This window comes from Tursiops truncatus, chromosome 19 (assembly GCF_011762595.2).
Source record: "Tursiops truncatus isolate mTurTru1 chromosome 19, mTurTru1.mat.Y, whole genome shotgun sequence".
In the NCBI taxonomy this organism is placed as follows: Eukaryota; Metazoa; Chordata; class Mammalia; order Artiodactyla; family Delphinidae; genus Tursiops; species Tursiops truncatus.
Genome location: NC_047052.1, coordinates 33404379 through 33427513, shown reverse-complemented (window position 1 = coordinate 33427513; position 23135 = coordinate 33404379). Strand labels below are relative to the sequence as shown.

Below are 23135 nucleotides of genomic sequence, written 5' to 3'. Positions count from 1 at the left end.
CTTGGAGGAAATATCTGGGGGTTGCCTGAGCCTCAGACAGAGCTGGATCTGGGGGCCCCAGCGGGTATGTTCAGGGCTCTGTCTCTCATCATTTCTCCGTGTGGGCTTCCTTCTCAGGTGGGCTGTCCACTGTGGTGGCTCAGGTGGTGCCAGCGGCTCCAGGCCGCGGGCAAAGAGAACATCTTTTCCTCGTGGGCCAGCAAACGTCCCAAAGAGTAATGTCACTGACATGGTTTTGGTCACATGTGCATCTTGAAACCAGTCACTGCGGCTTGGGAGAGACTGCGCTGATGAGCCAGACCTGGGTCATGTGGCCCCTGAACCAGGGCTGAGAGAGGGGGAGAGGACCGTGTCTAGCAGAAGCGGGAAACACCCTCCCAACTGGACCCTTGGGGTCCCCCTCCTCCGTGAGATGGGACTGCTCCCCTGCCAGAGTTATTGTGAGGTGTGGGTGACGGTGAGGGAGCCCTGGGAACCCAGCCTCTCCAGGTAAAAGGGCCTCGATGTCTCTGCTCTTGGTGTCTTTGGAGTTCACAGAGGACCCGCGGGGTGTGGGTGAGGGAGTGACGGGGAGGCAGGGCCTGGCTTGACCTCAGGTCGGACTTACAGCCCGAGCAGCGCCCAGTGCTGGAGAAGACTGGCCCGAGAGGGGCTGAGCTTCCCATCGCCGAGGCCTGCGAGCTGAGCTTGTGGCAACACTTGCTGGAGACCTGGCAGAGGGGCTCATCCAGGGCCTCATGGGGCCCTCCCAGTTATCAGCTGAGTTGGCAGCTGGCAGAAGAACTGGAGATTGGACAGAGGGGCCTTGAAACCTGCCCTGACAGAGGGGCCTCTGGGTCTCCTCCTGGAGAGGAGCTGGCCTGTGCAGGTGCCTCTCGGTGCTGGGTTGTCTGCAGGAGGGAGAAGTGCGGCCCTTCCTCCCAGCCCTGCCTCATTCTGCCGGAGCTGGACGGGGTCCCTGGGGGGCCTAGTCTCCGTGCCCAGTATTGCCCGTTGTCTGCCTCCTCTCCCGCCTGCCGTTGCCCAGGAAGTGGCCTAATTAGATCCCCAAGAGGAGTGTTTACCAGGCCTGAGTTCCCAAGACTGTCGGAATCTTCCAACTAATCCCTCTCTCTCCATGCCTGGCTCAGCCCGGCTTTGTGTGCCTGGAAGGGCAGGTTGGCATCTGGGGGTCAAAGGCTCCATGGTGTGTGTGTGTGTGTGTGTGTGTGTGTGTGCGCGCGCGCGCATGCGTGCACGCGTGCACACACGTGCACACTTGTGCATGTCCTGGCCACCCACAGCTCTGCTCTGGGGGGCTTTGCCTGGGGGATGGAGCAGCTCTGGGGAGTTGCCTTGGCCCCTTGGAGTTTGGGGTTTCTCAGCCTGGCAGTCCCGGTGCACTGGTGTTTGCACCAGGCCGGAGGGACAGGCAGTGTTGTGTATACTTCTGACAACTGGTTCAGTCACTGGGACCTGCTGCTTCTGGAAGGAGCTCCATGGGGAAGCCTTTCTCATTTCAGTAAGACAGTGAGGCTGGGCCAAGGAGCCCTGGTTTGGTTTGGAAGCTGGCAGACTCAGGTTTGAATCCCAGCCCTTCTACCAGCCAGCTCCAGCTGTGTAATCTTAGGCAAGGCACGCTCCCTCTCTGGGTTCAGTTTTGCATCTGGGAAATGGCTGTAACACCTTGGCCTTAGCAGGTTATGAAGGCGAGAGTGGAGGTGGATGTGCAGGCACCTGGCGTGACAGCATGGCAGCTGTTTTACACGTGCCCTGGAGTGGGAGCTTCTCAGGGCAGGGACCTTACCTTGTTTCGTGACCCCTTTAGCACAGGGCTGGGCATATATGGTTAGTACTCAAAAAATGCCTCTTGTGGAACAAAGACTGGTGAGTATAGCTTTAGAGGTGGCAAACTAGTGGGCTGCGCTATGCAAATTTTATAAATTTTTAAAATTGAAGTAATGTTGATTTACAGTGCTGTGCAGATCTCTGCTGTGCAGCAAAGTGAGTCGGTCACACATATATTTATGTTCTTTTCCATTAGGTTTATCCCAGGAGATTGGATATAGTTCCCTGTGCTATACGGTAGGACCTTGTTGTTTATCCCTTCTAAATGTAATAGTTTGCATCTACCAAGCCCAAACTCCAGTGCATCCCTCTCCCTCCCCTCTCCCCCGGCAGCTACAAGTCTGATCTCTATGTCTATGAGTCTGTTTCTGTTTTGTAGATACGTTCATTTGTGCCATGTTTTAGATTCCACATATAAGTGATATCATTTGGTATTTGTCTTTGTCTTTCTGACTTACTTCACTTAGCATGGTAATCTCTAGTTGCATCCATGTTGCTGCAGATGACATTATTTCATCCTTTTTTATGGCTGAGTAGTATTCCATTGTACATATGCACCACATCTTCTTCATCCATCCCTCCGTTGATGGACATTCAGGTGTTTCCACGTTTTGGCTGTTGGCACCAAGCACATTTTAGAAATCAGCTGGCAACAGTTGGAAATCAGTATTTCACGTAGAAATCAGTTTTGTAGCTTTTGTCCAAACACTTTGCACACTTTGGCGGTCCTGGCCCAACCCCCTCAGGGTTGCCTTGGTTAAACAGGTAGTTGCCGAGGCTTGTAGACACCTGCCTGGGCCCAGAAGGAGCAGAGGGGCCAGGACTCCAGGCAGACAGCCCCTTCCTCCCCCACCAAATATGTGGTTTTTCCATTTTGTTCCTGGGGTTTGAGGAACAGGAGCTCCCAGGTGGACTAGTGCCGCAGGTGACTCCCGATCCAAGGTGGCCCCAGGTTACTCAAGGCAGTTGGCACTCACTGGGGGACTTCACTCAGACTCTGGGATTCTGGGTGCCCTGCTATTTTGCCTTTGGGGGCTCTGGACCAACTTTCCTTCACAGCTTCCACCAGTGGCCATTTGCACCCTTGGTGACTGCCCTGAGCCTTCCCATGTCTTACCACCTCCCTGCCCCCTGCCCTGTCCTGGTTCCTATCGCTGATGCAGGCCTGGAGGATGTTGGGGGCCTGGACTCCTGGTCCAGGGCTGCTCCCTTGACACCAGCTTCCTGCTGGGAATGTGTCAGCCACCCCAAGCCCCAGTCGCTGCATCTAGGGATTGCACATTTTTTGGGTAACTTTCTCTCCCTGGAGACTGGGAGCCCTAGGGGGAGAGAGAGCGAGCCTGACACACAGGAGATATAATGGGCTTGGTGTGCCCTAGGCGTGGTTAACGAGCTGTTTGGGAATAAACAAATGGGCAAATAAATGAATGGTGCTGGGGAAAGAGGGAGCCCCTCTGGGCTAAGCATTGCAAGCCTGGGGTCTGCTCTCAACTTTGTCATGAAGGGTCCACCGTGTTCTTCTCTGAGGTGCAGTTTCCTTATCTATGAAGCGGAGCTTGCAAGGTTCTTAAATTCTTGTCAGTGGGCCCTTTTAGAAAAATTCAGTCTTACGTGGAAGCTTAACATAACATGAATGCAAAGGGTATGCTCTGAGTGAAGCTGGCGTTAGTGTCTGAGACACAAGACTCACTGAGAAGTTCCAGTAATCGAGTGAGTGAGGTCTTTGCACAAGAACCATTGGAACAGAAGAAAGCCTGCGAACAGACTTCACATGCATGGCCACCTGACTTAGGACAGAGGTGCGTCCACTAAAACTCTTGAAGGAAGGATGGCGGTTCCACGAAAGGCTGGTGGGGTAATTAGATATCCATTCAGAAAAAAGAAGCTTGGTCCCTGCCTCACACCATACACAGGAGTTCCTTGACATGGATCGGAGACCTACATGTGAAAGTAAACTGTTCAAACTTCTAGAGCAGTGCCTTCCAGTAGAAGTTTCTGGATAATGGAAGGGCTCTATCTCTGTGCTGCCCAGTGTAATAAACGCTAGCTGTGTGTGGCAGTTGAGCGCTTGAAATGTGACTGGTGTGGCTGAGGGGCTGACTTTTTTTTTTTTAACTTTCAAAATGTTTTAAATGTAATCATCAAGCTATTACTATACTCAAAAAAATTAAGTGTCATTTATTAACTTAATCCCACCTTCAGTTCACATTTAGATTTCACCAGCCGTTTCAACATTTTTTCTGTAGTTGCAGCTTTTAAAAATCAAAATCCAGGTAAAGTCCATTATATCGCATTGGGTTCGTAAGCCTTTTAGATTTATTTTATTCTGTAACACCCCCACTCTCTCTCATGGTACTGACTGGTTAATAGTGGGTTATTTGTCCTGTAGGCCAGTAGTTTGCAAAGTGTGGACCAGCAGCTTCAGCAGCTTCTGGGAACATGTGAGAAATGCACGTTTCTTCTCAGGCCCCTTCCAGTCCTACTGACACTGGGGATGCAGCCCAGTGATTTGTGTTTTAACAAGCCCTCCAGGATCTCTCCTGGGTACCACTGTTGTTGACTAGCCCACGTCGTAGATTTGGCCGCCTCCTGCCACCATTTGTCTTCTCCACGTAGCCTCTATATGGGACTGAACTTTTAATTTCAGTTTTAATAAACTTAAATTAAATTTTTGATAGTCACATGTGGCTAGTGGCTGCTGCATCAGACCGCGCAGTTCTCGGAAACACAGGAGACCAGCTTTATGACCTTGGGGTGGGCCAAGCTTTAAAGACCTAAAAGTTAGGTTTGGTTAAGGTTGATAAATCAGACCTGGGGCTATGAGGCCTGGCCTTGCTCTCGCCCGATGCCAGCCTTCCCAGTCCAGGTCAAATCTTGGTCTGCTTTGTGTCTCTGCAGAGCTGAGGACCCTGCGTGTCTGTTCATTCGGGCCTGGAGGCAAAAGCAGATGCGGGCTCTGCAGTGAGCGAGGCCTGGCGGCTGGAGCAGTGCAGGCCCCGTGTGTCCATGGAGCTGCTGGCTGAGGGGACTCCTGCCCAGCTCCGCCTGCCAGGCTCGGAGAAACCAGAGGCCTAGGCGCACAGGGGTGGGTGTCGGCAGACAGATGCTCCCCAGGCTGCGGGGTTTCCTGCGTGGACTGCTGGGCGGGTGTGCCAGAGGTGGAGGATGCCGGCCAAGGGGCGCTACTTCCTCAACGAGGGCGAGGAGGGCCCCAACCACGACACGCTCTACGAGAAGTACCGCCTCACCAGCCAGCATGGGCCGCTGCTACTCACACTCCTGTTGGTGGCCATCACTGCCTGCGCCGTCCTCATCATCATCGCCTTCAGCTACGGGGTGAGTGGGGGCAGCCCGTGGGCGTTGGCGGCTTCCCTGGGCTCCAGGTCTCAGCTCTGATGCTTTGTACTTGTGAGGCCTTGGGCAAGTCATTACCTTCTTAAAGCCTGAGTTTCTGCATCTGTAAAGTGCTACAGAGCATATTTAGGCTGGAGGAAGACACACTTTTTATTTTAATTTTTAAGTCTGGGGTGGTTTTAGATGTTACATTAATTTGGCCAAATAAATTACCCTCACTTTTCTCCACAATGGACTTTGATTTTACTGAAGGCCTGTGTATCACCGCTCCCACTTCCAGTACCGTGGCAGACATCATGCATCAATCCCAGCACTCTTTCTCACGGAGCCGGCCGGGGTGGGGGTGTGTGTGTCTCAGAATCCTTCTTAAGACAGCAGGCACCACTGATATTATCTCTGCCTTAGGCCTCGTCCTGCTCTAGCCATTACCTCTGCGTGGCTGTTGAGCCCTTGAAATGTGGCTAGTAAGACTGAGGAACTGAATTTTCAATTTTATCTTTAATTGTTGGAAATTTAATTTTGAATAGCCACATGTGGCTAGTGGTGGCTGTATGGGACAGTAAAGTTCTAGAAGAAGACATCAGAGACTACAGGCTGTTAACAGGGTGATATGTGTAAGGTGGCCAGCACCCAGTAGGTGCTCTGCCGGTGCTGCCTGTATCTCTGTGGATGTAAATCCCAGGGCCTTTGTTTTGTCATCCGGCACATAGTTGCTGAGCACCCACTGGGTGCTGGCCCCAGATTAGTCTCTGTGCTCATGGAGCTTACGGGCCTCTGGGGGAAACCAGGTGCTGTCCACCTGTGAACGTCTTGCCTGTTACCTTCTCCCCACAGTGCCACACTTCTGTACCTTTCCTTCCGCTCTTCCCCTGTCTGGGATGCCTTTGGTCGTATTTCCTCATAAACATCCATTCATTCTTTATGAGTTAGGAGCACTGGCCTCTCCCCCAGGAGGCTTTGCACAGCTTTGCTCCTGTGCTCTTGTACCTGTGCCCTGCAGGTGTGCACAGAGCTGCTGGGGACCCCGGGGGACGCCTGAGGGGCAGGGGTGGGGAGTGAGAACGTCATAGGGCTGGGCCCCACAGGTGACTGGGGAAAGGTGGTGGTGAAGGCACCCCTAGCAGAGGCAATAGCACAAAGCCTGAGGTAAGAAAGAACTTGATGTTTAGAGGGAGGATGGCCACCACCCACGTGGAGGAAGCAGCCAGTGACCTTGCTTAGGGCAGGCTGGACAGGCTAACCTGGCAGGCTTTCTGGAGGAGGTGGCACCCTGCTGGGGAAAGCTACCGCATTTCTGTGTGTGTTCTCCCCCCGCCCCCTCCCCCCAGGACCCCTCCAGACACCAGGCTGTCCTGGGGACGGCGTTCTTCACGCTTGCCGTGTTTGTGGCTCTCTACGCGCTCGTGTATGTTGAGTGCCTCGTCCGCCGGTGGCTCAGGGCCTCGGCGCTACTCATCTGGGCCTGCCTTGTGACGCTGGGCTACGTGCTGGTGTTTGACTCATGGATGAAGGAGGCCTGTGACTGGGAGCAGGTAACAGGGCAGGGGACCCTGGCGCCCCTGGGGGCTGGGGGCTGCCAGCCAGCTGTGCACTCTGGGCATCAGATCCCTTCTGGAGACCGGCCGCATTGGGTGTGCCAGCCACGGGCCCTCCCTCTCTCCGGGCTGTGGTTCTGTGACTGAGATGGGCCCTGGGCTGGTCTTGTTCTCTAGCCCTGTGCTGATGAGATGGGGGTGAGGTGGGAGAAGAGTGTCCACTGAATGTCTGGCTGCGCTCTTTCTGGAAATGACACATCTCCAGCTCAAAGAGGCACAAAGGCACAAAGTGGCTCACGTGCCGGGAGGGGCCCAGGGCTTGGTCTGCGGCTTCAGCAGGGAGGCCGGGTCCCGAGTTCTCCCGGCTCTGCTTGCCTCTGTGCTCTTTCATTCCCTGTCAGGCCACCCCCAGCTCGGGACAGAGGTGCCTGCGGCACCTCCGGGCTGCCCGTCCATCAGCCTACCCAGGCCAGCTGAAAGAGACGGCCCTTTCTCAACCAGCTTGAGCTGCGCTGGCTGGCCTGGGGCATGGGCCCAGCCCTGGACGGTCATTGTCACCGGGGAGGGGGGCGGCTCTGACCACTGGGGCTGGGTCCTGTGGCTGGGGTGGGGTGAGGCTCGGGCAAGCCATGCAGGTGGGAAGCTCGGGGGAGGGTGCCGTTCCCAGCAGGGGTGGGAGCGGGCGGGTTGGGCGGGGTGGGGGGGGTGGGGAGCAGCAGGGGCCAGCTCAGAGCATGGGCGGGGCCGGTGAGCTGGGCTGCTGGGGGTGGCAGTAGTTACCATTCCTGCGGAGGGAGGGCCGTGGGCAGTGGGCACCAGGCGAGAGCTCGCTGGGTCACGAGGGCGGCGGAGGCGCAGCCTCAGCCCCAGGTGGTAAATCAGCTTGTAGGGGATGATGCTGGCTGGGCGTCGTTTTCTCCTTCTATCCTGTGTCTGTCGCTGCCTCTCGCCACACAGGGTGGGGAAGGGGCCGACCTGAGGGCCGAGGGCGCGGGGAGGGGGGCGTAGCCTCAGAGTTCAGGCTTCCAGGGCCATCCCCGCGAGCCGGGGCTGCGGAGTGACCCCAGCTGGGCCCCGGGCGGGGGCGGCGTGGTGGCCGCGCTCACGACGCCTCTGTGTGCAGGTGCCCTTCTTCCTGTTCGTGGTCTTCGTGGTGTACACACTGCTGCCCTTCAGCACGCGGGGTGCCGTCGTGGCCGGGGTCGTCTCCAGCACCTCCCACCTCCTGGTGCTTGGCGCTCTGATGGGGGCCTTCACCACGCCCAGCGTCCGGGTAGGGCTGCAGGTGAGGGGCGTGTGGGTCTGGGCGCGCGGGGCCGGCTAAGGCCTTGGGTGGGGCTTTGGTTTGGGCCGAGGGCAGCCAAGGCTGGGGCGGGTGAGTTGGAGGCCTCGGAGACAGAGGTGTTTGCCGACGGGTGGCCTCGAGGCCGGGCTTCGTCCAGGTCGGCAGGTGCCCTGCCCTGAAGCCTTTTCTTTGCTGGCCTGGGGTACCCCGGAGGCTCAGCCCCTCCCTCGAGCCCTGACCCTCGGGCCTCCTTCCTGGGTCCAGCGCACCACTGCTGGGTGAGGCCCTGTTCCCGAGGTTTCGCTCGTTCAGCCCAGAGCCGCATCTGCACAGGGTCGGACGCCGCGTCTGGTGTCCTTTGCGTTGAGTGATTATGAACCGTTAGTGGTGACGTGCAGATGTGTTTTCCTCCTGAGCAGGCCTGGTGTCTGGTCTGGGAGGTGGGGGCCAGAGCTCTGGGCAGCCAGCCTGGCCCTGTGCCTTCCGTGGCTGTCCTTGGCTCTCCCTCTGGGCTCCGGGCTCTGTGAGGGGCTGTGCTCCTGCCGCCCTGGAAGCGGCTGGCTGCTCTGGTCTCTGGGGCCTGAGCCCTTCTGCACCAGGGAGTGTCTGGCGGATGCTGAGACAGGCCTGAGTCCTGGTCCTGGGGTCACAGTGACCTACTAGGAGACCAGTGAGTCTAGGAGACCAGTGAGTCTGAACCTGTTTCCCTGCCTGCCCACCCCAGGGAGGCTGCAGCCCGAGTGGGTTGGGAGGCCAGGGATCGGGGAGGGGGTGCCGTCACCAGCCCAGCAAGGGGGTCGGTGTCCCGGGGCACGGGCCAGGCCTGATCCTGAGCCCGCCACGGCCCGCCCGCAGCTGCTGGCCAACGCTGTGGTCTTCCTGTGCGGGAACCTCACGGGCGCCTTCCACAAGCACCAGATGCAGGATGCCTCCCGAGACCTCTTCACCTACACTGTGAAGTGCATTCAGATCCGCCGTAAGCTGCGCATCGAGAAGCGCCAGCAGGTGGGACCCGCCTGGCCCTGCCCGGCCCCCCGGCTGTCCCCCGGGCCCCACGCCCTGCATCCTTTCTCTGAGGATGTGCTCACTGAACGGCACGGTGAGGCGCCTGGGGCACCTGGCCAGACACCTGTGCTGGTGTCATCCCGGGGGCTGCTGGGGACACGGGAGGGTGTGTGCCTGCCGGGTTGGTCGCAGGGTGTAGGCCAGCAGCAATGGGGCACGTGGTGGGCAGAGGGGCAGGAGGGCAGAGAGGATGGAGACCCGGGGCCTGACGCCGCCCTGCCTGTGCCCCACGTGCCAGGAGAACCTGCTGCTGTCCGTGCTGCCTGCCCACATCTCCATGGGCATGAAGCTGGCCATCATCGAGCGGCTCAAGGAGCGCGGGGACCGCCGCTACCTGCCTGACAACAACTTCCACAGCCTCTACGTCAAGCGGCACCAGAACGTCAGGTGGGTGGCTGGCCGGGCCCGTATGCACAGTGTCTCCCAGGGCGGCCCCGGCAGGTGGCCTGCTGCCCTCCTACCTGTAGGCCCAGGTCCCAGCCCGCACAGGGACTGGGGAGAGGTAAATCCAGGCGCCTCCCTGGGCCTCAGTCTCCCACTTGTTCCCCCAGGGGGTGGGGGCAGATTAGATTAGTATTGGGGGAGATCCACTGCCCCCTAAAATTGTGAAACTGTGCACGAACGTGACTGTTGGGAAGAAAGGGGTCTTTTCAGATGATTCTCAAAGGGGCACAGGCCCCCCAAAAGGAGATGAAGCCCCACCCAGGTGACCGCCAGGGACCCCCCCAGTCCTGACACCATCTTTGACTGATTTGAAGGGGCTGCAGAGTCTTACTCAGCGGCGCTGACCTGAGCAAGCACAGATGTGGGCGCTGTGAGCTCCACCCTGGTCCTCCGCCTGCAGGCTCAGCGTTACCCCCGACACTGGCCTGCTGCCTCTGGGTTGTGGACGGTCCAGAACTGTAGACTCAGGAGCGGGGAGATCTGGCGCAAAATGCAGCTCTGGCTTCCCAGCAAGTCTTAACCTCCCTGGGACTCAGTTTGCTCGTCTGTAGAATGGGGTTCCTACAAGGGCAGCGTGAGGACTAGATGTGTGAAAGCGCTGGGTGTGGAGCTCAGCTGGAGGGAGCGTGCAGTCACATCTTACCAGGGCTTTAGCGCTGAAGTCTGCGCAGAGGTGAAATCCAGGTATAGGGAAGGGGAGAAGTTCCCAGGTGCCCGAGAACCCACCTGTAAGGGCTCCGTTCAGGCATCTGTGGTGAGGCTCTAAAGGGGTGGGGGTGCCCGAGGGCCCCTGCAAACTGGGGCTTGTTTCATTTTGCTTTGATGTGAAGCCTCTGGAACTTTAATTCATCCTTATGGCGGGGGGTTTCTCTCCCAATCCCTGGCGGCAGAGGGCTCGCAGGGGTGACTGGGTGCAGGGCTGGCAGATGCTCAGGGGCTCTTGGCCCTGACCCTCCTGCTGGCCCCCCCTACCCCCAGCATCCTCTATGCTGACATCGTGGGCTTCACGCAGCTGGCCAGCGACTGCTCCCCAAAAGAGCTGGTGGTGGTGCTGAACGAGCTCTTCGGAAAGTTCGACCAGATCGCCAAGGTGAGCCCACTGACCTGTGCTGCCTCCCCTCCGCTGATGGTAAAGTCAGGAGCCCTTCCCACTGCATCCACAGCGTGTCCTGTGTCCAGCGCTGTGCTGAGATGGGTGTGGGGAGGCCTGGGCTGAATTTTAGTATTCAGTCAGCAAAGCTTTCAAGTGCCCCATGGTCAAAGTGGATGTTGAGCCAGGATCCTGTCCCCCAGAGTGTGAGGCCTCTGGGGAGACTGTCAGTGCACACTGGGGAATGCACTGGGCTTCACGAGCTTAGAGGGGGACTCCAGAAGGCTGCCTGGAGGAGGAGACGGCTCCATCCTCACTACGCAAGGTCAGCAGCCTCAGCTTCCCCTGGGAGCATGGGAGGACTGTGGGATGCCAGGCCTCGCCCAGAATCTGCCTCTTGACAAGATCGCAGGGTGAATAGTCTGCACATTAAAGTTTGAGAAACCTAAAAAGAAACTGAAGAGGAAAGGGAACAGTGTTATGGGCAGAGGGAACAGCATATGCAAAAACCTAGAGAAGAAAGAAAGCTCTGTGTGTCCATGCAATGAAAGTGGCTCAGTGTGAGTGGGACAGAGTGTGTTGGCGGGGAACATGGTCACAGGGTCAGACATTCAAGGACTTGAGGGCTGAGTTGAGGAGCGGGATTTGACCTCAGGACCCTGGGGAGCATAGCAGGTGGCAAGCAGGGAGGGCACTGGGCAGGGAGAGCCTCCAGGGTTCGGCCAAGGCAGGAGGGGTCTGGAGACCAAAGAGGGCTGAGCTGAGATCTCACTGTTTTGTCTTCACAAGCAACACCCAGCTCCAGGGGTGTGTGTAGGGGGCTGGGGAGGAGCCTCAGTTATTCATTAATTTACCACCTGGTCCGGGAACCTGCTGAGTAGCAGCCCTGGGCTGCCCTCAAGTTGCTCCCGGGCTACGTGCTATGTGGTTGGAAGAGAGGGGTACAGGGGGCAGGACTTGGGGGTGCTCATTTAGCCCAGCCCCAGGTGGTCAGGAAGGCTTCCTGGAAGTGGTAGCCACTGAGTAGAGACCCAAGTGTAAGATTTAGGGCAGTGGCTCTCCATCCTGGCTGCGTGTTTGAATCACATGAAAAGCTTAAGTAAAACCCCAGTACCCATGCCCGCACCCATGAGAGTTTTTCAGAGCCTCCCGGGTGACTCCATGTGCAGAGAATCGATGGTTTAGAACTTGACGGGAACAAGTTCTGGCCTCGCACTCAATCTTGGGAGGGACTACCTCACCAGGAGCAGGCTCCACCTCAGGAGATGAGCTTCCCGTCACAGGAGGTAACCAAATTACAGTTGGACACCACTGGCCAGGGGTGCTCTGGAGAGCTGCCCCCCCTGGGTACTGTGGACTGTGTGACTCTGAGGGTCTGTTTAGCCGGGAGCCTTCCTTTAGGAGCTTCCTTCCTTCGTGATTTCTCTGGTGGAGGTTCCTAGAGTTTGGGCCTCATGTGGGCCCAGGCTCCATCCTCACTACGCAAAGCCCCAGCTGGCTCTTCCCCTGCCACAAAGCCAAGGACCTGCCCTTGCCCTTTTGGACACAGTCCGCTCTCCATGGCAGGCCCAGGAGGCAGCCTCATTTTATAGATGAGAAGAGGGAGGCTATGGCAGGTGCCAGTCTTCAGGCCAGAGTGTCCAGTCCCTGGGCAGACACAGCAGGCAGAGCTGGTCCCAGCCTTTTCTCCTATCAGCAATCAGATTCCAGAACTGTAACCTCCTGGCGAGAGCCAGGGCCTCCTCTCAGAGGTGTCTGCATTGCGTCTGGGCTCAGGCATTTTCTGTCCCAACACACTCACACAACTCCTCCAGTGTGTAAGTCTCAAAGGCGCGGGGCAGAGCAGCCTGGGGAACGTGGCCTCCTGTAAATCCCTGACAGCGGGGCTGGATCCAGACTGTTATCCTGCGCCTGGCTCTGGAGGAGATGAGATAAGGGCAGCGGTGCCCTGAGCCTGTGCCTGGGTGTCCCAGCCCTCGCCAAGCTTCTGCTGCTTTCTAGGAAAGCGCTGTCCTCACCCACCTCCGTTAGGCCATTCAGAACTCAGCACGTACCAGACGGAGCACACCGGGAAGCAGCTGGCACACACTCAGATGGGTCATTGCAGGAGGGCTTAGGAAGGGGACTGCTCACAAAGGCCTGGCGGGTAGGGGACCTCGAGGGAGGCGTGGGGCCTGGCCTGGTCATTGGCGCTGGGTGGCCACCCACAGGCCTGGTGGGCATGCCAGGGAGTGGGCACTGGATCTGGAGACAGAGGGTACCCTGGTTCTAGGGGCCAGCCCTCTGGGAAAAGGCAGGAGGGAGCTGGGGCAAGGCTTCACTGGAGCCCAGTAGGCAGCTTCTCCTTCCTGTTCCCTAAAACCCCACCCTCAAGGCCTTGGTATGTATGGCCACCTTTGCTAAGGGCTTATGGGGGTCGAGTAGCTGCAGCACCACCTCAGATGGAACCTCAGACAGCCTACCTGGGCCTCCCCTTCCCCTCCAGGGGCATTTTTTTTACGTGACCCCACCCTCTCTCCCCACTCCCATCTTTCCCCCACTCCCCAAACCCTGTATCCCTAGCAGCAGAGTCATCTCTTGGGTCACCTTGACACCTGCTGACCCCATAGCTTATGGCACCTGCTACCTCTGTTTTCATCCCTCCTGCTCTCTCCACTCCACCCACACTGACTGCTGTGCTGTGTCTCAAACACCCTTCTGGCCTCAGGGCCTTTGCACATGCTGCGTCCTTCTGCCCAGATGCTCTTCCTCCAGATCGTGGCATGGCTTGCTCCCTCAGTTCCTTTAGGACTTTGCTTGAATGTTACCTTCACTGGGAGGTCTTTCCTGGCCTCCGGGCTTTTGCACGTGCTGCTTCCTTCTGCCCAGATGCTCTTCCTCCAGATCCTGGCATGGCTTGCTCCCTCAGTTCCTTTAGGACTTTGCTTGAATGTTACCTTCACTGGGAGGCCTTTCCTGGCCTCCTGGGAACTTCCTCTTCCTTCCCATTCCTCATTTTTCTCCATAGCACTTATCATGGGTGTCTGCAGATTTTATTTATGTAGCTTAGTGTCCAGCTCTGCCACTGGCTGCAGGGATTGTTTTCTGTTTTGCTCACTGCTGTGTCCCAGTGTCTGGGGCAGGGCAGGGCACTCCGTAGATGCTCAGACATTGCATAGATGAATGAAACGAAGGTAGCGCCTCCCTAGAGGCCCTCAGGTGGCCGCCCTTGGTAACACTTGCTTTTATCCCTGACACCTGCTTGGGGTTCCTCCTGCAGACCCCCCCGTGTTCCCCGTCCTTTTGCCGGGCCCAGAGGCAGCTGCTGGTGGCTGGTGCCCCAGGAGAAAGGCCCTGGCCAGAAGAGAGCCTGGCTGACTCTGGAGGGTGTGGGGAGGTGGCCAGCATGCCTGCTCCCTGGCCCCTGGGCCATCTGCTGACCAGGCCTCCCCTTGCCCTGCAGGCCAATGAATGCATGCGGATCAAGATCCTGGGCGACTGCTACTATTGCGTGTCAGGCTTGCCCGTGTCCCTGCCCAGCCACGCCCGCAACTGTGTGAAGATGGGGCTGGACATGTGTGAGGCCATTAAGTAGGTACCATGCACAAGCCTGGGGCACTGGGGCCTGTTCCCACGGCGGGCCCCTTCTGCTCCCCAAGGCATGCTGGGGAATGCATTGTCCCTGCTTTGCATATGAGGAAAGTGAGGCTCCAGGGGCGCAGGAGGCTTACCTGGACCACTCAGCAGTGTGTTTGCATCCCTCCCTCTGGGCCCACTGGGACTCCGAGTTCCAGAGAGTCTCAGAGCTGAGGGCCATGAGGGCGGGCAGCTGGGCTCCGTTTCTCCGGAGGCTGAGCCTTCGCAGCAGCAGGGGAGCTGGCAGACGCAGGGTTGGGCTCCAGGCCTCCGTCTGCTTCCTGTTCGCCCTGTGAAGACCCTAGAGTTGGGGGACTAGCCCTCAGCCTCCTGCGGCTCCTTGCCACCAACATCCCAGCTCCCCACAAGGCTCTCTGGAGCCCGAGCAGCCGTGGTCTGTGGTGGTCAAGCGGGTGGCGGAGGGCCAGGCGGGCTTGGCCAAACGGCCCAGCGTTCGGGGCAGAGCCGGGCGCGGCTGGGCTGCCGGGCAGCGCACAGCTTCCGCGCAAACCCAGCTCCGGCTTGTCCTCCTGAAGTCTCACCAGAAAAAAACCCGGTCAGGGAGTCGGTCCAGGTCACAGGCTGGCTCTGCGTCACCGCCTGTGTGACCTCGGGCTGGTGCCACAGCCCTGGGGCTTCCTTCCCTCCCTGGAGCATGTGGAGGTTGTGCGGGGCCCTCTGCTCCCACTGGCTTTGACCCCGGCAGGCTCGGTCCATCCCTAGCCCGTTGGCGGACACGTGGCACTGGCTGCTGCCCAGGCCCTCACGCACTTATCAAAGGGACCTGGAGGCCTGCTCGTGTTGGGGGTGCCTTGGGCCCCAGGGAACTCTGAAGTTGGGGCTCCTTGTACTAAGTGGTGCTGGCAACCCCCAGTACTCCCGGTTCCCAGAGATGGGGGTGTGTAAGGCCCCCCAGGGCTGTCCCCACGTTCCTTGTTTCTCCTGGGTTTGGGGCAGTGTCTGGATTCCTCTGCAGACTCCAGCTGGGGCTGCCAGGCAGGGGTAACACCCAGTGATAGTGTGTTAGGGCCTCCAGCAGGAGCCACCGTGACCAGTGACAGTTGGGATTCCTCCTCCTTTCAACAGCCTTTGAGCTTGGGGCGGCCACATCCATTTGCACACTCCTAGACATGGGGGGCTCAACCCCTTGCAAGGAGGCAGCCCCCTCAGGCTGAGAACGTTCTCTTCTGTGAGCTGGGCCTGCCCTGTTCCCATACGCTCCCCGCACCCTTGCTTTGCCCCCACCCCGTGCCACACCCCCTACCAGGGACCTTGAGCCTGTCCTAGGGTTCAGGGCCCCCCAGCAGCCCTGGCTGGGGTGGGCTGACGGGCCTCTGCCCCAGGCAGGTGCGGGAGGCCACAGGCGTGGACATCAGCATGCGTGTGGGCATACACTCGGGGAACGTGCTGTGCGGTGTCATCGGGCTGCGCAAGTGGCAGTATGATGTGTGGTCCCATGACGTGTCCCTGGCCAACAGGATGGAGGCAGCTGGAGTCCCTGGGTGAGGCTCAGCTGGATGGCGGTGGGGTCACAGGTCTGGGGCTGACTCTGGGCTGCGGTGGTGGGGTATCAGCATGGGGTCAGAGAGGGAATCAGCGACCTGAAGGTGGGGGGAGCCCGCCCAGGGTCCGGCCTGCTCAGCACCCCCGGGTGGGTGTCTGCCCTCGCTGGGCCCTGCTGCTGTCTGACTCTCGTCTCCCCCAGCCGGGTGCACATCACAGAGGCGACGCTGAACCACCTGGACAAGGCGTATGAGGTGGAGGACGGGCACGGGCAGCAGCGGGACCCCTACCTGAAGGAGATGAACATCCGCACCTACCTGGTCATCGACCCCCGGGTACGAGGCTCAGCTGCGGCAGGCTGGGGGGCGGCGCTGGGGCTGTGCTTGGGAGCAGGGCCCATGCCCGGGGCATGGCCCCCGTGGAGGGAGAGGTGGGGCCCGCCCGGGGTAGGAGGCAGTGCCCCGTTACTAGGCATGGTCTAGGCCCCAAGGGACAACTTCTCTGGGCCTCAGTGTTCTGTTCTATGAAACGGGGATAACAACGGCGCCTACCTCAAGAGGAGAAAAAGCTAATCTGAGTGAAGCCCTCCCTGTCAACTGGGTGCGTCATAAATGTTCTAGAAACAATAGTCACTGTTAGTTTATTTTCCATGAGGTTGTCACTAATCGTTCAGATTTTCAAAAGACACGTTTTAAAAACACGCTTTGGATGGGAGTCAGGGAAGCAAGGAATGGCCAGGGGGCCAATAGGCAGGAGCCCCTGTGTGTCCTGGGCTCTTACCCGCCGCGTGCACCCGCCCAGGTTCTCGGTTGGCCCCACTCCCTTCAGGACCCCGTGGTGGGGCAGGCTGTGAGCCTGCTTCTGGGCCGTGGGCCCCAGGCCTGCGCCGGCAGGGGCCTTTCGCTCCCGCCCGTGGGAGGCCAGCTCGTCTGGGCCCTCGGTGAATCATCCTTGGGGCTTGCTCAAGAATGTCGGCAGTGGCTGGCTCCTTCCAGCTCCGTCTCACTCTGGCCTTTGCCGTCCTTGGGGCTGGCCCGCCTGCCAGTCTCTGGGGCAGCCGCGGGCCCGCCTGTGAGCCTCCCCCGACACCCTCGGGCTTCATCCTGCTGACGTTCCCAGTGCGCCCTATGTGGGTCAGCCATGCTGAGCGAGCATTGGGGGAACCCCTCCTGGTACCTTGGGGCTGCTCCCAGCCCACTATCGTGGAAACCACCCAGCCCCTCGCCCTGTCCCTGCAGCTCTGGGCCCCGCCCACTCCTCTGACACCCCCCCCTTCCCCCCCCCCCCCCCCCCCCCCGGCTTCCTTCCTCCCCTGCCCTGTGCTAGCCTCCTGTCCCTCCACTGCCAGGCTCTTTCCACTGCAGAGCCCTTGTCACTGCTGCCCCCTCCGCCCAGAGCCCTCTGTCCCAAATGCTCCTGTTTATCCTTTTTACTGTTTATTGTCAGTGTGAGCTCCACGGGGGCAGGCTCGGGATGGGGGTCCCTATTCTCCAGGCTTCAACCCCCGGTCCTAGGACAACGCCTGGTACAGAGCAGGGCCCCAGATAGCTTGTGAACGAGTGAAGCAGAGCCCTTGACCCCGAGGTGGTGGCAGGCGTAGTCCTGTAACCCACCCCGCAGGGCTGCCGGATCAGCAGGTATGACCGCGGGCGCCCAGTCAGACTCGTGTTCCGGATGAACAAGGGAGAAGGCTTTAGTACGAGTGTCTCATGCAGGGTTTACTGGGCACCCTGTCTTTTATCTGGCAACGCTACCTTCCCCGATCTTTGTTTAATTTTATTCATTCCCATAGTTGAAAATTCAAAAAGCATGAAGGGTGTGCTATAGAAAGTTTTTCGTGCATCCCTGTTCGCCGCCGGCACGTCCCCCCTGACGGGGACCCGTGTGGTGAGAGGTGTCTGTGCGCATCTAAGTAGAGGGGGAAAGACTCCTCTGGCCTCTCTGCTGAGCTGGCGGTAGCGCCTCCACCAGTGTGAACTTGTGGCAGATACTGGACCCATGCTGTGGTTTGGGGGCTGTACGAGTGGAACTCCCTGGAATGCTGCCCCGTGGGGAGCAGCCCTGGGTTGGCCAGCATTCCCCTTCCTCCTGGCTGCTCCCACACGAATGATGTGTGCTGCCGCATGTGGGTGGGCAGGGCAGGATGCCTGTGGCTTCTTCCCTGGGTGCCATCTCCCTGGGGTGCGTCCACCGGGAGGGGCCGATGGGCTTTCAGACCCAGGGAGCTTCAGGGGCCAAGTGGAGCCTTCGGGCTTGGGGCCTGACCCCACCTCTTGCCCTGGGGAGGCAGAGAAGGGCCTGAGGGGCTGTGCACAGTTGTGCCTGTGGCAGGGACAGGACCCCGAGCTGGGGCCTCCCCGGTGCCCGGCCAGGGAGAGCACTGGGCTTCCGCCAGTCCCCGAGGGGCTGCAGACCCAGCAGCTGTTTTGCCATTTTCCCTTTTCGCCAGACGGGCCAGCGTTCTGGGCAGCATCGCGCTTCTGGGGGAGCGGGATGGGGGCGGGCCGTTCCCGTGCTGAGAGGGGAGGGGTGGGACAGGCCGTGTCTGCGTCTGCCCGCAGAGCCAGCAGCCGCCCCCGCCCAGCCTACACCTCACCAAGTCCAAGGGGGACGCGACCCTGAAGATGCGGGCCTCTGTGCGTATGACCCGCTACCTCGAGTCCTGGGGGGCGGCGCGGCCCTTCGCACACCTCAACCAACGCGAGAACGTGAGCAGCAACGAGACCCCTGTGCCCCACGGGCGGAGGCCCAAGGTAGGACCTCTCCTCCCAGAGAGCTGGGAGCAGGGGCCGCGGGCAGGGGCGGGAGAGCACATGCTACGGGTGTCCTTCCGCTAAGGGTGTCCTTCCGGCCAAGCCTCACTTTCCGCATCTGCAGGATGGTTGCAGGCTCTGCCCTCCCTCGCTCCCTCCTGGGGCCCTTGGGGAAGTGAAGGCATTTGGAGAATGCTCCAGGGTGGCGGGGGATGTCCCTGGCCTCCTGGTTCTCCAGACCAAGTTCAGTTTCAGTTCTGGGTGCCTGCAGCTTGGACAGTCCTTGCATCCGAGAGTGCCAGAGATGATAGATCCAGTCCGGTGAGGCGCCATCAGGGCCCCGGGTCCTGGAGAATAACCGTCTCTCCCTCCCTTCCCTTCCAGGCCATTCCCCTACGGCGCCACCGGACCCCTGACAGGTTTGTGCCCTGTCTCCTGCCTCCCTGGCCAAGTCCTGCCCCAGTCACCTCCTCCAGGCAGGCTGCCCTGACCAGCCTCTGTCCAGGAGGGCAGCTCCACAAGGCCCAGCCCTGACTATGGGTTTCGCCATGGCTTGGGTCAGAGTGTTTTTAGGAACCAAAACTTCACAATGATCGAGTGGCTGTTGTATACCCACCCTGTAGTGGGGTCAGTGGGGTTGGTGTGATGGAACCCTGGGGTTTAGTGGGAGAGACCTTGGACCGGGGCCTGGGGGGTCTGCCCTTTGCTTCTGGCTGGGTGATGCTGGGCCTTCGCTTGTCCTCTCTGGGCCTCAATGGGACCCGCCTGTCCCTCCTCCATCCTGCACGAGGCTCTGGGACCTCCTGCAGGCACCTGGGAACCCCACTTGGGTGAGCCATCTCGTCTACACCCCTGCCTCTGGGCAAGTAGATGTAGGTTCCTGGGCTGATGCCGTTGCGGGTGTCTGATTCCAGAAGTGCGTCCCCCAAGGGGCGGTCAGAGGATGACTCATACGATGATGAGATGCTGTCAGCCATCGAGGGCCTCAGCTCCACGAGGTGAGGCTCCGAGACCTGTGCTCGCCTTGTGCCTCGTGCCCAGTGGCTGTGTCCCCACGCCCTCCCCCCGACTCCTCCAGGCGCCACCTCTCACTGCCTGTGTCTCCACCCCACAGACCCTGCTGCTCCAAGTCTGATGACTTCTACACCTTTGGGTCCATCTTCCTGGAGAAGGGCTTCGAGCGAGAGGTGAGGACCTCTGAGCAGCCCCAGGAACAGGGGCAACAAGGCCTGGGGTGGGGGGCGGGTGCTGGCCACAGGGCAGCCAACACCCCCAGAAGGCCTGCTCAGGGAGGGCGCCGGGGAGGCGCTCCAGCTGCCACTGGGGTGGGGACGGGGCTCAGTGCAGCCTGTTTGGGTTCTCTTCTTGTTGGCCTCGCCCCTGCCCCTGACACCCCCGTTAGTGGTTCCCCGACTTGGGTTTGGGAGACTTCGCTCCCTTCAGATGCCAAGCCTCGGCCAGTGCTGTCAGGGGCCAGCGTGCACCTTTGGCTCTGCACTTTGTAGGAAAAAGCCCCAAACTCAGGATCAGTTTGACGGGGCCTGACCGGTTCCCCCTTTTGGCTGCTGTAACACCATGCTTGTGTCCCGCTAGTGACCATTCACTTATTTTTCGAGAGCCTACTGGTTCTGGCAACGTCCGAGGCACGCGTGTGTCATTCTGCCCTCACCTGCAGGCCAAGGTGGGCGACGGTACCCATGTCACGGACCCCAAGGTTTGGGGCGTCTTGGCCTCAGATGTGGCCTGAGAGAGTGACCCAGCCCACGGCCCTCTGGTGCTGGGACCTCTCTGCCGCTTCAGCCTCCAGGACTGGGGGTCTCCCTGAGTTGGGGGCTCCCTGTGTGGGGAGCTTGGGGTCTGGAGGCAGGTGTGGTCACCAGCAGAGCCGCCTGGCGGGCCACCTGCTGGCTGTGAGACCTGGACAGGCTGCCGGGCTCCCTGAGCCTCGGTTTGCTCATCTGCGGCAGGAGCCCCGTGGGCTGAGATCTTGAGGTGGTACCGGGTGTGGCGGGGCGGGCAGCACAGGCCCCCTGCCCGACGGCGTGGGGCTCAGGCCTGGCGGTGCTCCTCGGTTTGGGGTGAGAACAGAAGCCCCATAGCCCCAGTCGCAGCAGCCCCAGAGCTCCCATTTGGTTCTCGCCCACGGACTTGGGCTGCGGGCTTTACAGGGACCTTGGAAATGAAGTCAGAGACCTGGCCGGGGTGGGGGAGGGGAAGGTAGCGCCTCTAAACATAAAAGAGAGACTGCAGAATGGAAACAGATGAAAATTGTTTGTTCGGTGATGATGTAACAGTCAAGGAGGGGAGGAAGTCAAGGAGGGGGTGTAAGGCTTTTCTTAGAGATGATTAACTCGAGCCAGGGTGGAGCCCAGGAAGGGGTCAGAGCAAGGAGCCTGCCCTGCGGGCGGGGCCTCGGCCGCCCGGCCACCCCTCACAGTCTCTGTCGCCCCCAGTACCGCCTGGCACCCATCCCGCGGGCCCGCTACTACTTCGCTTGTGCCAGCCTTGTGTTCATCTGCATCCTGCTCGTCCATGCCCTGCTGATGCCCAGGTCAGTCGGGGGGTGGGCCGGATGGTCAGGCACACTGGGGTCAGGCTAGGAGGGGTGGTGACCTTGCAGATCCCACCAGAAGACCTGCAGGAAGGGGCTGGCTGTTAGAGTTAGTACCTTTAGTCCCTTTAGGCGTCAGAGCCCCAGAAACTGGACCTGGCACCGTGGCCCCCATACCTGGATTTGCCAACGTTTAGTTTTAGTGTTAGTTGAACATGCTTGCGCGCTCAAGCCGCAGGCCTCCCCACTCCCAGATGCCTCTCGCCTTCAAAGTCACCTGTTTTCTGTGTGGCCCTTCAGGCATTTCAGTGTTTTGTGACTGTTGCTTTAGGTGTTTGGAGTCCTAGAAGGGCAGACTCCTAAAACCGTAGCTGCTGCCACCTCCCTCTTAGGTGTGGGAAATTGAGGCCCGGGGGGCTTAATGCCTTATCCAGGATGTGTGGCCAGTACACAGGAGCCGCTGAGATTCACGCTTCTGCGAAAGGGCTCTGTTGCTGGGGGCAGGGACAGGGGGCTGAGGTCCCAGGGAGGTAGGAAGGTCAGCCAGTTGGAGGCTTCTGGAAGGGTAGTTAGGCCAAAGGATCCACTAGGATCGTGGTTCAGGACGTGCTTAATAAAGACGAAATAGGGAACGCTTTTCGATGGTGCTTGTGTGCCGGGCAAGAGTCTGAAGGCTGTATGATCAGTTATTTCTTGTATACTTGGCCTGGAAAGCGGGGCGTGATGTTGACCTTGGTCCTCGTGTCTCGGCCGGGCCTTGTGTGTTGTTCGTGGGGCAGCTGGACCACGGTGTGCAGTGTGCCCCTTCGGCTGAGTGCAGAGTAGCCGTTCGGGAGGGGGGAGAAGGTGAACTGAGGCGCTGGGGGTGGGGAGCATGCCGGTGGCTTGGCCCCGGGCAGAGGGTCCCCCAGAACTTAGGTTTCTCCTTCCTCTCCAGGATGGCGGCTCTGGGTGTGTCCTTTGGGCTGGTAGCCTGCGTGCTCGGGCTGGTACTAGGCTTGTGCTTTGCCCGTGAGCTCTTGGTGAGTGGGGAGGCCCCTGACTGGGTGGTGGGCAGGCCGGGCCCCCCAGGTGTCGGGACTGTGGTGGTGCGAGCCCCGGCCCCATGACCCCTGCCCCTCCGGCCTGGAGCGCCGTCTGGAGGCTTCTCCCAGGGCTCTCCGTCCTATGTGCTAGTAGTCCGCAAGCGGCTGTGGCTGTCCCCAGCCCCAAGGGTGGGGCTGTCCCTTCTGTCTACGCACCACACGTGTCCTGAGCTCTGGGCCGGGCGGGCACAGCACCCCTGACTCCCCAGCAGAGCTCTCAGAAGCTCTCGCTCTGCTGGGCCCTTGGGCTGTGGGCCCCCGGGCCAGGCCTCCTGCGGGCTCTCCCTGCACCTTGGGTGTGGGTGCTGGGTGATGACACTGTGATTCCGCAGAGGTGCTGCCCAGCGCGGGGCGCGCTCCGAGCCATCTCCGAGAGGGTGGAGACGCAGCCCCTGCTGCGGGTGTCCCTGGCCGTCCTGACCATCGGCAGCCTGCTCGCCGTCGCCGTGGTCAACCTGGTGGGTTCTGCGGCGGGGACGGCAGGCCTGGCAAAGACCCCTCGGGCCCTGCATGCTTCCGGGGAGGAGGGAGCAGTCTTTGACCCTGGGGACCTCCGGATTCTAGAATCCTATAATCCTGTTGCCTAAAAGCCCATCTGGTGTGACTGTATCCAGAGCCCTGTGAGGTTCCCATGGCGGCTCTGAGCTCCTCACCCTGTGTTTGTCACATGAGGACTTGGGGGCCCCCAGAGCGTTCATGTGGCCGACCCCACAGGGCCACCACGGCGTCCTGACGTCCCGGTCTTTCTTTCCTGCCCCTGAGGAGGTCCTGTCTCAGCTTCTCTGAGACCCAGTCTCCTCGCTGGGGATGAGCAGCCCTGGGCACAAGCTGGAGGGGACGCCTGGGCCCTGCTTCTCGGGCCGGGCTCGTGTGTTTTGGGCTCAGACAGCACTTGTCCCACCCGGTCCTCCCCCGCTCCGACATTTAGAGCCAGAGTCTCTCCCATCTCCGTGTCCCCTGCACTAGGGACTCTGTGACCACCTCCCTCAGCGTCACCTGAGGAGAAGGGGGCTCACTGAAAACGCTGC

The 23135-nt window shown here is 60.0% G+C and overlaps 1 protein-coding gene across 21 annotated transcripts in view; it reads left to right on the top strand.

Moving 5' to 3' along the window:
- The window catches only part of ADCY7 (adenylate cyclase 7), a 59960-nt gene that overhangs the window by 27936 nt on the left and 8889 nt on the right, over positions 1-23135 (top strand). For 12 of the 21 annotated variants that reach the window (XM_033845208.2, XM_033845215.2, XM_073795596.1 and 9 more), the window contains exons 2-18: positions 2024-2064; positions 4726-5163; positions 6510-6713; positions 7840-8001; positions 8857-9006; positions 9305-9453; positions 10489-10600; positions 14043-14170; positions 15559-15717; positions 15921-16053; positions 18280-18471; positions 18856-18890; positions 19386-19469; positions 19586-19658; positions 20925-21022; positions 21960-22044; positions 22440-22565. In XM_033845208.2, coding sequence (XP_033701099.1) covers positions 4993-5163; positions 6510-6713; positions 7840-8001; positions 8857-9006; positions 9305-9453; positions 10489-10600; positions 14043-14170; positions 15559-15717; positions 15921-16053; positions 18280-18471; positions 18856-18890; positions 19386-19469; positions 19586-19658; positions 20925-21022; positions 21960-22044; positions 22440-22565 — 2061 coding nt within the window. In that variant the 5' untranslated portion in view covers positions 2024-2064; positions 4726-4992. Of the gene's footprint in view, positions 1-2023; positions 2065-2093; positions 3627-4725; positions 5164-6509; positions 6714-7839; positions 8002-8059; positions 8672-8856; positions 9007-9304; positions 9454-10488; positions 10601-14042; positions 14171-15558; positions 15718-15920; positions 16054-18279; positions 18472-18855; positions 18891-19385; positions 19470-19585; positions 19659-20924; positions 21023-21959; positions 22045-22439; positions 22566-23135 lie in introns of those variants that run through there. The other 9 variants (XM_033845207.2, XM_033845216.2, XM_073795598.1 and 6 more) reach the window with 4 other exon arrangements.